At 31.1% G+C, this 12,605-nt stretch overlaps 1 protein-coding gene across 1 annotated transcript; it reads left to right on the forward strand.

Annotated features, from left to right (window-relative positions):
* Positions 1-10,259: 10,259 nt before the first annotated feature.
* On the forward strand, positions 10,260-12,605 carry LOC148765044 (uncharacterized). Its single transcript, XM_088812654.1, has 4 exons — positions 10,260-10,402; positions 11,084-11,539; positions 11,624-12,330; positions 12,434-12,605. Exons 2-4 carry the CDS (start codon positions 11,084-11,086, stop codon positions 12,603-12,605), a joined length of 1,335 nt encoding a protein of 444 aa, XP_088668780.1. The 5' UTR covers positions 10,260-10,402.

Consider the following 12,605-nt stretch of genomic DNA (forward strand, 5'->3'; position numbering starts at 1 on the left):
AGCCGAGCCGGGGAATATGTTTTAATTTTCCTTTTATCAATCACATATGAATATTGCGAAAAGTACATTTTTCATTCCTCAAGTTTGCACCGATTTCATATTTGGTACCCAATATTCAAAAAAAAAATATTTTGTCCTTTATGTTTCAAAAATTCAACAGTTTTAACCCTTTTCATCAATTTCTCGTTAAAGATAACGGAATCAAGCGTGTGTCCATCAACTAACGGACTACTAGTAAATTGATGGAAATGGCAAAAAATGTTAAATTATTGAAACATGAAGGACCAAATATATTTTGTCATGTGATTTAATCTTTAATCAGCTGGTTCATAATACGGAGATCCCTCTTTTTAGCTTTTGGGACTTTGATAGAAGAATGTTTACGCTCAATTATTATTCTTACGCACTGTTCTTTCGACTTTGTTAAACGATATGGCACCGAGCTTGCTCATAATGTTGTTGATCAATCTTTGTACAACCGTATTTTAGGAACCTGACTTTTAATTTGGCGAAGTTTGCGTAATAGAAGTTATTCATTTTTTTCCTATTGAAAAAAGAAAAGGTTATTATGAAGATAAAATCCAAAAATGTTTGTGCTACATAAAGAATATTATGAGTATTTCAATCTAAATTATAAAGACTCCCTTTGTTTTGTGTAATGTCATTTAAATATAAATACATTTCAATTAAGAAAGTTATTAAATATTTTGCATTCTTATTTTAGGGAAAAACAAATATTATTTGGCAAAATTACTTTTTATGTGAGTTTTTATCTTCTTTTGCTTGATTTATTAATTAGAATAAGGTTAGACAAAACTAATTCGTTCTCTATTGAATTGTAAAACGACACTTAATATGAATCATTTTTTCTATTAAAATGACATTTAATAAGAAATTGAAAGAGTAACTAGAGAGACTAATTAGAGATGTTCGAATTCTGCTCGTCTCTTACTTTTCATATATAATCAAATTTGAAAAGGAAGAAAATAACAATGAAATTTGTTTTTTTATTAAAAGAAAAAGGTAGGAAGATGTAATTGTTATCTATAAATTAAATACTATTTATATTCTACATTAGAAGCTCGATCAATTAATACTCAATAATTTATGAATTCGATAATATTAATATTTCGCTAAATTAATAGGATTTTGTTGATCCCGACTGTATTAATTTATAGAGATTTAATTCAAATGTATATTTTTCAATTTCATTAATTATTATTTTCGACTTATTTTAGTGGATGATAGCCGAGCCGAGCCGAGCTGCGAAAGTTGAAGCCCCAACAATTATAGAAAGTATAAAATTCTGAGTGGAACAGAACTTTTTCACCGTCTCTCTCTAATCATAAGAGGAAGGATTTGAGAGGCTCGTGATTGGTCGGTTACCTCAGCTTTATCACAGCTGTCATCTTTTTGCCCTATCCATTAATAATTCGGGCCCGGGCCGGGCCCCCGCTTTTAAACGGGGCAGTTGAGTCATGCATTGTAAATGAAATTTTCGGGCCTTTTATTTTCATTTAAATATGGGCAAATGGCAAAAAGGCCAATCACATGGGACTTAAATGCATTTTAGTCCACAAAAAAAACACTCTCTCAATTAAGCCCATCCCCATGTCTTTAGTCTAAAATACCCTCAATAATATAATTCTTAACAATTCCACCCATTATGCTCTAACTTCCTTAATATTACACATTGACCCCGGATTTAAACAAATATATCACATTTACCCCCAAAACTTTTTTTTTTTCAGAAAATAATTTTTTTCTGAAATATTTTTTTCCGGCCAGATTCCGGCGTTGACCGCCGGAGACCGCCGGTCTCCGGCGTTGACTTTTTTTTTTTTTTTTTTTTTTTTTTTTTTTTTTTTTTAATTGTTTTTTCTTAGAAAAAAAATATTTTAATTAATATTACTGTCTTGACTACTAAATTACTGTCTCAAACAGTAATATTACTGTTTGGGACAGTAATATTATGAATATTATTTTTCCGAACAGTAATATTATTAATATTATTGTCTAAGACAGTTAAATTACTGTTGGAGACAGTAATTTAACATCCAAGACAGTAATATTAATTAAAACAAATTTTTTTGTAAGGAAAAAAATTAAAAAAAAAAAAAAAAGTCAATTAACAGTTAAATTATTGTCTCCGACAGTTAAATAACTGCTGGAGACAGTAATTTAGCAACGAATACAGTAATATTAATTAAAAATATTTTTTTTAAGAATAAAAAAGTTAATTAACAGTTAAATTACTGTCTCCGACAGTTAAATAACTGCTGAGACAGTAATTTAGCAACGAATACAGTAATATTAATTAAAAATACTTTTTTTAAGAATAAAAAAGTCAATTAACAGTTAAATTACTGTCTCCGACAGTTAAATAACTGCTGGAGACAGTAATTTAGCAACGAATACAGTAATATTAATTAAAAATACTTTTTTTAAGAATAAAAAAGTCAATTAACAGTTAAATTACTGTCTCCGACAGTTAAATAACTGCTGGAGACAGTAATTTAGCAACGAATACAGTAATATTAATTAAAAATATTTTTGAAGAAAAAAAAAACAGTCAATTAACAGTTAAATTACAGTATCCGACAGTTAAATAGCTGCCGGAGACAGTAATTTAGCAGCTAAGACAGTAAAATTAATTAAAATATTTTTTTTAAGAAAAAACAAAATTATTAAAAAAAAAAAAAAAAAAAAAAAAAAGTCAACGCCGGAGACCCGGCGGTCAACGGCCGTTGACCGGTCGGAAAAAAATTTCGGGAAAACGAAAATTCAAAAAAAAAAAAAAAAAAAAAAAAAAAAAAAAAAAAAAAGGTCAACGCCGGAATCTGGCCGGAAAAAAATATTTCAGAAAAAAAAATTATTTTCTGAAAAAAAAAAAGTTTTGGGGGTTAATGTGATATATTTGTTTAAATCCGGGGTCAATGTGTAATATTTAAGAAGTTAGAGCATAATGGGTGGAATTGATAAGAATTAGGGTTAAAATTTGGGTCAAAATTGAAATTAGGGTTAAAATTGGTTAATTGATGAAATTAGGCTAAATTGGGGTGTAAATCATGAAATTGGAGTTGAATTGGATTTCAATGAATTGAGGGTAATTTTGGTATATATAAAGGGATTTTCCTTATTTGCAAATAAGTTTGAATGGGGTGGGTTTATTTGAGAAACAAAAAAGTTGGATGTCCCTTTTTTAATTAAGTGCCCTTGTCATGGGCCTATTTGCCATTACCCCTTTAAATAAATATAGCTTAAATTTTAAGGAATTTATTGGTTCTTTTTATTATTTGTGTTATATTGAACTATTAAAAATATTCATTTTATAATTAATATTAGACAAAAAAATACATTATGATATTTCTCTACACAACATCTCAAGTGTTGAGCTTTTTCCAAGAGGTGTTTGCTTAAAAAATGGAGTTATTGAAATCTTTTTTTTTATGGTATTAATATTAAAGGGGAGTTTTTAGTAATTAGAATAAATGTAAGGGTTTTGAATGCAATAATTAATAGTATTTTGAAATAAAATTGGGCTAAAGCCAAAAGGCTAACGAGTACTAAAAATGAAAAAATTACAGTTTTTTATCCCTCAAGTTTTCACCGATTTCACATTTGAACTATCATGTTCATAAAAGATATATTTTTGTCCCTCATGTTTTAATAATTTAATATCTTTGGTCATTTCCGTTAATTTACCGTTAGTCCGTTAGTTAAGGCAGTGATGGGGACATGTTTGATTCCGAATATTTTAACAAAAATGACTTAAAATGTTGATATTTTAAATATAACAGATAAAAATGTATTTTTTGTGGACACGAAGAGCCAAATGTGAAATCAGTTCAAACTTGAAGGGTGTAAACTCTATTTTTCCCCTACTAAAAGCCATCAAACTCTTTAGTCTTTACTTTAATGGAATTTGGACCATGAGAGTTATTTATTTATTTATTTATTATTTGCTATTTTTTCTTTTTTTTGAAGTACTATGTGGCCTAGTGAGATGAACTCATTACTCACATGTTGCTACTGCTTGTGAAATCATTTTCTAAATGAGTATGATAGTATGACCATGTGTTAATTTGAGGGGAAAATACAGTTTTTATCCATCAAGTTTGCACTGATTTAATATTTGGTCCTTAATGTTTATAAACAACACATTTGCTTCCTCATATTTCAATAATTTAACACTTTTGGTCATTCCGATCAATTTACCCTTAGTCTGTCAGTGAACGGAAAGCGCTTGATTCCATTAGTGCTATCGGAAATTTGACTGAAATAACTAAAAGTGTTGAGCTTTTAAAACATGAGGGATCAAATGTGTTTTTTTGTGAACATGGGGCACCAAATGTGAAATCGATACAAACTTAAGGAATGTAAACTATATTTCTAATTAATTTGACAAATAAAAAATTAAATAAATAACAGTAAAAAGTAGAAAATAAATACAAATAATTGGGTATACAAATATTGTACGTATCCACACATGTGACTCTGGCGAATAGATATAATATCATATACGTATACCACCTTCTCTGTACTACCACTACCTGAGAGAAGGTAATTTCGTTTTCCAAAGGACAGAAAATCTGCAAATTAAATCTACAATATAAATTTATTTCTTCAATTATTTAATTAATCATAACATATTTTACAATATGATGTACCTACTACATTCTCAAGCATGGTTATTATATCCGAAATATATCTCATATCGTTTTCTTTCACATATCGTAGTGTATTATTCATCGTATCGTAAGATATTTGACTAACTATTAAAAATAGTACATAATGTATATCAATGTAATAAAAATACAATAAACATGTAAAATTTATATTTTTAAGTAAATTTCAAAATAAACATAAATTCAAGTTTCAACATTCGGTTATTAATTAAGACAAAAGTCGTAGTTTTTAGAAATGCTAGTGTCGATTTTATTACCTTTGCTCGTATATAAAAATGCGTTTGATTTATGTGATGATGAACAAATTATTCTGTTTTTATTTGGAGAACAGTAAAATTCATGTGAATCGTTTTTTTTTTTTTGCCTTTGCCTTGATTAAGAAATAAAAAAATGAAAATGAAAAAACATATAATTATTATTTTAAAAACTATACTGAAAATCGCACAAATCGCCCCCATATGCTGAAAATTCCATATATCACCCCTAAATGTGCTGATAATCGCACAATAACCCCCCAAATGTGCTGAAACTGACAAATCACCACCAAAATAAATACTGTAAATATCGCATCGTATCATATCACGATATGGAGCGATATTTACCTATATTTGAGTACATTCGATACATATGCCGCATTATATCGGTTCCATAGAAATTGTATTTTACCGCGATATTAACTACGTTGTTCTCAAGTCTCGATAATTCAAATTAACTATAAAACAAATTAAATACTAAATTTACAAAAATTCTTCACCAAGAAAATATGAATACTTTAATTATCATACATTTTCTTAATTTTCAATTTTCACAAGTTGTATACAAATTTTCAAATATTTAATTATTTAGTGATATTTTTTTATATATAAATACCACTAAAAAATGTTGGAGATGAACCCTCATAATTAATTTATAGGTCAATCAATCAAATTTTTCCAATTATGCCCTATTGCGTACCAAATAAAAATTCAATATCAAGACGTGTTAATCTTAAACGTATTGGAGATTATAGTGCTTAATTAATATATTTATTAAGGGAAAATTACGGCACCTCTGAAGTAAAGTATAATTACGAAAAAAATCCCTCTTGTTTGCATAATTACAACTATCATCAACTATGTATTGTTTTACACGTCCACCCTTACAATATCAAATTTAATTAGGAATGTTCATCCGGTCGGTAAACCGATCAAATCGAACCGAATGACAATTCATACATGCCGAGTACCGAACCGTTAATTCGGTGTGATATTCAGTTTATATATATATATATATATATATATATATATATATATATATATATATATATATATATATATATATATATATATATATATATATATATATATATATGTGTGTGTGTGTGTGTGTGTGTGGTGTGTGTGTATAATATTAGCATTTAAACTAAAATTAATTAGAAAATCAAAAAAATCAAAATTTTAAATACTTTTATAAAATTTTGGTAATTCGGTTATTTATCGAACCAAACGCTAAACGGTATGAAATTTTGGTGTAGCCAATTTCTGTACAATTTTTCTGAATGAAGGCCCCTAAAATTTTCAACCGGAGGAATTCTTTCGTAAGATAATACATAGTTGAGGGGTGCTTGTAATTATCCAAATATGAGGGGATTTTTTTTGTAATTTGAACTTATCTCAGGGGTGGTCGTAATTTTGCCTATTTATTAATTAGGTCCCATGAGATTATGACAGCCACATTATTGTCACGTAATCAATTTTTAGCATAAATGTCACATAATAATCAGTTAAATGATATGTTAATCGAGCACAGCTTTATATCATGGTAACATAGTAATCATGGACCCGCCCCGCCCCGAGTGCTGTGACGGTGATGGTTAGGGGTGTGCGCGGGCCATAAACCCGCGGGTTCTATCAAAACCCGCCCTCGTCCCGTCAAACAACGGTTCTTGATTTTGAAGAACCGAACTTGTGGGTTTTTAACAGGTTTATGATAGGCGGGTCCATGGCGGGTTTGTAGTAGGACCCAACCTTTACGGGTCGAAACCCGTTATCGTCTAAACTATTTTGTTTTTTTTATATATAATTTATAAGTTTTACGGGAGAATAATTAGAAACTAAAATGAATAACCTAAAATTTTAAATTGAAACCAAACATAAATAATGTAAATGTCAAGAGTAAATAAAAATTAATATAAAACTAAAAATAACTAATTCATAACTTAAAAGACAAAATTTAAATAAAATAAATATAGTTTTTTCAAGCATAACCAACGCTATTCAGCTCCATTCAACACCATTTTCTTCCTTTTTTTTTCTGCCGTGTGTTGACCGTTGTATATATATGCTTTTTTTCCTACATTTTCTTAGAGATTTTCATAATCTTTATAGCTATTACTTCCACAATTATAGTTTAGTTGATTTATGTATTTGATACACTAGAGATACTTTATTTATTCATTAATATTATTAATTTATTATACTATATAATGTAAACAAAACGACGTCGTTTTATATGGCGGGGCGGGACGGGTTTCACGGGTATTAAAAAAAATTGAACCCGTCTAAGACCCAAACTCACGGTTCTTCAACATTTTAGGACCCAATCCTATGGATGGATCTATCCGTCCGGTCCCAACGGGGCGGTTTTTCACGGGTTTGACGGGTGTAGCGGATTGATGGGTCCGACTTGCTCACCCCTAGTGATGGTGACGATGACGGTCGTGGTAGTGGTCCGACGAGATTTAATTTCCGAAACAAATTAGTGTTATTGCATAAATATATTTTGATTCCCTTAATTATAATGAAAGAATGAGATTTAGTTTACGTGACGAAATTAGGTTTAACAGCATTTAAAAATAAAAATGGGTATAATTATATTGACGGGTCAACAACATTTAAAAATAATTCAATTTATATAATATATGAACAAAAAAGGAATTCAAGGAAACTTTTGATGATCATGTTTATGAATGGAAATCGGAACGAAATTTCTGATTCCTTCAATTTTAATTCTAAATTTTCTGATTTTGGAACAATGTACATTTTGAATTCCAAATTTTTGGTTTCCAATTTTTTCGATTTTTTATTGAAATTTGAATAAATATGAGATTTCAATTTTTGAAAATAATTTCAAAAATTCCAACATTCGTCCAAAGCTTACACATAATAGTAATTGTATTATTATGTGTGTTGTATTTTAGATGACTAAAAAGTTCGATTTTTTCGAATTCTGCCAACTCCTATTTGAAAGTTTTTAATTTCGGACCAAATTTTATCATCCTAATTTTTTAAATTCCGATTTCCGATTATTCTAATTTTCTTTTGGTAGGAATTGGAATAAGTTTTCACATTCGATTTTTTTTTTTTTTTTTTTTTGAAATTTTTGAGAAATTGCAAAATCCGATCTGATTGGTCCAATTTCTCAAAAAATTATATTTATATAACAATATTCACACTAATAACCCTACATATATTTTATATTCTCTCTTTTTTCTTTACTTTTTTGAGTAGTATAATAATTAAGTATGATGAGCCTCCAGCGGACAACACTTACTTTTGCACTATAATTGATTTTTTTTTTTTTTTTGACAAATGCACTATAATTGATTGGATAATATTATTTATTGCACTATGGTAAAAATTCAAATTGTTATATATATCAAACAAATCATACAATAAATATAGCATTCACAAGGTAAACATTGCTTTATACACCACAATTTTCTTCTACATTATATCTATAATTTTAATTATATTATGTCCTATGTTACGGATATGTTTACTCGTATTTAGTAGCAGAACCAGGATTTCATAACAGAGTGTAACCAGGATTTCATAACAGAGTGTACTAAAAATCTCCAAACTTTCGTCTCATTAGTAAACAATTAAATGTATATTATTGCATTGAAAATATTTCACAGATTAATTATTATCTAATTATTCAATTAATTAATTGATTGATAACAAAGTTTCTTTTATCATAAAATCACTTCTTGGTGCAATAATAAAGTTTGATATTGACATTAGGGAAAGAAACAACAAGCCACACTATCAAGAAGTACCAAAGAAAATGATAGTGGTCTCCTCCAACAATGGAAACAATGTAGATCTAGGAAATAAATCATTGAATTTAATTTACCATTTTACCCCCCCCCCCCCCCCCCCCCCCCCCCCCCCCCCCAAAAAAACAAATTGTGAGATTGTGGGAAATAAGGAATTCGCGCAATCAAAACGCCAATAAACATCGGGAAGTTAGATGTTACAGTGGGTGTATATCAATTGTAGATATGACTAAATAACCACTCACTAACTACACATACATATAGATGTGCGTGATTATATATAGATCAACAGTTGAAATTCATCCAGCGTAAATAATTAGATATAACATCTAATTAGTCGTGAACATCGACGTCAGAGTGAGGGTCACGGAATGTGATTGGTCATGTTCAAATAGATCCAATTTTCATGCCAATCTTAATATTCTTTAGATCTCTCCAACCCATAAAACAATATTCTTAATAATTTGTTTTGTACTTGGTATCAATATGCTTGTCTTGTTTCTAAAAAGAAATATAATTAACTCATAAATTTAGCATTTTTGTTAAATATATTTGTATGTGTAATATATATAATATAATATATTGGACTTTTCTTTTTGGGGGAACATAAATTATTAAATATGATTGGATATTGAGATTTAAGTTATCTAACTTGGAATGAAATGTGACGACATAATAATTTTGTTGGTTTCACGTGTCATGTACTATTGAATATTGATTATTGTGGTCATGCATTTATTCATGAAGTATTTTTCGTACAAAATTATGTATTAATAAGATGCAAGCAAAGGACACACCATTCATGAATGTGTTTTTTTATTTGTGAGATAATGATATATTATGTTGATGGGTAAATTACGGCCACCAGCTGCGGTAAGATCAAATTACGAAAAAAAATCTCTCTTGTTTGAATAATTACAACTTATTTCTTAACTATGAATATTCTTACACATTCATTCTTATGGTGTCAGACTCAACATAATCTTCTAGTTTATTCTCGTTTTGTGCAAAATGCAGTTTCTGATGCATCACAATTTGATATTTACAAGCCAAGAGACACATCTTATGGTCATTCATATTCAAAATGTGGAGCTTCAATGGGGTCAAACGGGTACAAACTGGACAATATTCCAGACAATCTAGAAGATTTCATTAAATTTGACACCGCAATATGGTGGACGTGTAAGAAGATTCATAGTTGAGTAGTAGTTGTAGTTACCCAAACATAAAAGGTTTTTTCGTAATTTGACATTATCTCAGGGAGGTGGCCTTAATTTACCCTATGTTGCTTTATATGCCTATAAAAATTTATTTGTTCTGTTGAGAAATATCAATTGTTACGATAGTTACTCTGTTGCAACAATATTTATTGTGTTACGTTGTTATGAAATCTAACTTAAAAATACATAGTAAAAGACATACGATATTTAAGGTGGTTCGGATACAAATGTGACCTACATTCACAAGAACCTGCAACCAAGATTTTACTAGTTCAGACTAAAGTGTACAATATACTTGGCCTTAATAACTGAAATGATTTGTGCAGGCATAAATTAAACATTCAGGCACATTTTTTACCATTTCTCAAAAACCAAAAGGTAAAAAACTCAAAAAACTCTCTCAACCCTCTCGATTTTCTTTCGCAAAGCCCGTGCAAATCGTCAACAGATCGGAGGTAATTTTTACGTTTTTACGATCCTCTTGTTATGTAGATTACGAATCCGAAAAAAAAAACGAAAAAAATCAAGCTTAGCAACACTCGTGTGAATTTACACGAGCGGAACCACTTCGCTCGTGTAAATTCACACGAGTGTGAATAATAATTTTTTTTTTTTTTTTTTTTTATTTTTTTTAATTTATTTCGTAAATAATGGGAGTTTGATTTTTACTCGTGTGAATTTACACGAGCGAAGTGGTTCCGCTCGTGTAAATTCACACGAGTGTTTAAATTTTTTTTTTTTTTTTTTTTTTTTTTAATTTATTTCGTAAAAAATGGGAGTTTGATTTTTACTCGTGTGAATTTACACGAGCGAAGTGGTTCCGCTCGTGTAAATTCACACGAGTGTTTAAATATTTTTTTTTTTTTTTTTTTTTTTATTTATTTCGTAAAAAATGGGATTTTGATTTTTACTCGTGTGAATTTACACGAGCGAAGTGGTTCCGCTCGTGTAAATTCACACGAGTGTTTAAAGTTTTTTTTTTTTTTTTTTTTTTTTTTTTTTTTTTTTAATAAATTAATTAGTTTAATTAGAAGGTGTGCTCGTGCAAAAACATGCGAGCACTTTTTTTTTCATTATTTAAATTCTTTTTATTTTTATTATATGAAATATTAATAAAGTGCTTATTTAAAATGTAGATGGCAGGAGGTCGGGGGAAAAGTCTTATGAGTCAAGTTGCCGGTAAAGGCAAGAGCTTAATGAAAGCCTTGAGTGGGAAGGGGGACAATCCGGAAGATCCGGATCGCATTGGAGACCGAGATGTCCTTGCTTCCGCGCGTAGAAGAAAGCAGTTAGCTCGAGAAGCAGCGTTACAGCGGGAAGAAGAGAGACTGAGACGAGAAGCTGTTGTAGCTGGAGCCGGACCCTGTACATTGCCACATGCCGACGACGATAATATGGATACTGACGAGGAGATGGAGGAAGATGATGGGCCAGCAGATGCATTTCAGGATCGTAGAGGTGGTCGTGCCTTACCCTTTCCGCAGCTGCCTGGTCCTGCGTACTTGGAGGGTCCGTGCGAGGGAGGGCCGCAAAATTTAGAGTTTATGCGATGGTTCAAGTCGCATATAGCGATGTACATTTGGGAAGGATATGTAAGTTTTTCTGTCAACACGTGCTTTACATAATTCTTATATTATTCATTTTTTTTAGGTAACAATACATGCAATATTTTTCAGGAGCGCCGTGAAACTACACGGTGCGAGTCGAGGACCAGAGCACTGGAGGACTACCGCGGCCCGCAGGATAACACGATGATTGCGAGGTTGGAGGCAACAGGTCTTTACCACTTACGAGACTGTATTCTGAAGAGGATGAACAAGAACCTCATGCTAGCTTTCGTGGAGAGGTGGCAGCCGGAGACGAACAGTTTCCACATGCCATGGGGCGAGATGACGATCACGCTCCACGATGTCGCTTTCATTCTGGCGTTGCGGCTGGACGGACCATCAGTGTCTGAAATTCGCCCGGTAGAAGAGTGCTCACAGAGTCTTGCATCTGTATTGGGTGTCGGTCTTATGGACACCAATGAGATGTTTCGAAATAAGGGAGTTGGTTGGGTTAAGGTGAGAGATCAGTTGACGCTTCCCTGCGCCACAGACGACAAGAAGATGAAGGGCTACTTGATGTTTCTGCTTGGGTCTGTTTTGTTTGTAGACAAAACAGCGTCTAACATAAAGCCGTGGTGGATCCATTTTACCAACGATCTCGATAATGTCGGCAAGTATTCGTGGGCTTCGGCATGCTTAGCAAACATGTTAGTCTTGTACGTGCAATCCATCAGGATGACGTATGGAAATAACTGCAAAAGCTTTATTGAATCAGGGTGCGCAAACATAACGTCTTGCACTGTATCACCAGCTGGATTTGTTCGATGCCATTTGCTGTATCCACTCTCACTTAGTTCGTGCCACAGATGTTGTATAACTGTTTTTCCTTTCATTTCCTCTCGTCTAATTTTCTGTGATTCATTGTACACTTCTCTCAAGGACGCAGCCGTATCCGGATTCATCTGCCTCAGATGATGCAAAATTTCCTTCGGCTTCACATGTCTCTTTTTCAGTATCTTTGTCACTTCTCGTTGCTCTTCAGTCAGGCGACTTAGCGAACGTAGTCCTTGTGGATATTTATGAGGATTATGATTGTGCTTGCCATTTTTGA

This window comes from Erythranthe guttata, chromosome 14, assembly GCF_056151865.1.
Source record: "Erythranthe guttata isolate IM_541 chromosome 14, IM_541, whole genome shotgun sequence".
Lineage (NCBI taxonomy): Eukaryota > Viridiplantae > Streptophyta > Magnoliopsida > Lamiales > Phrymaceae > Erythranthe > Erythranthe guttata.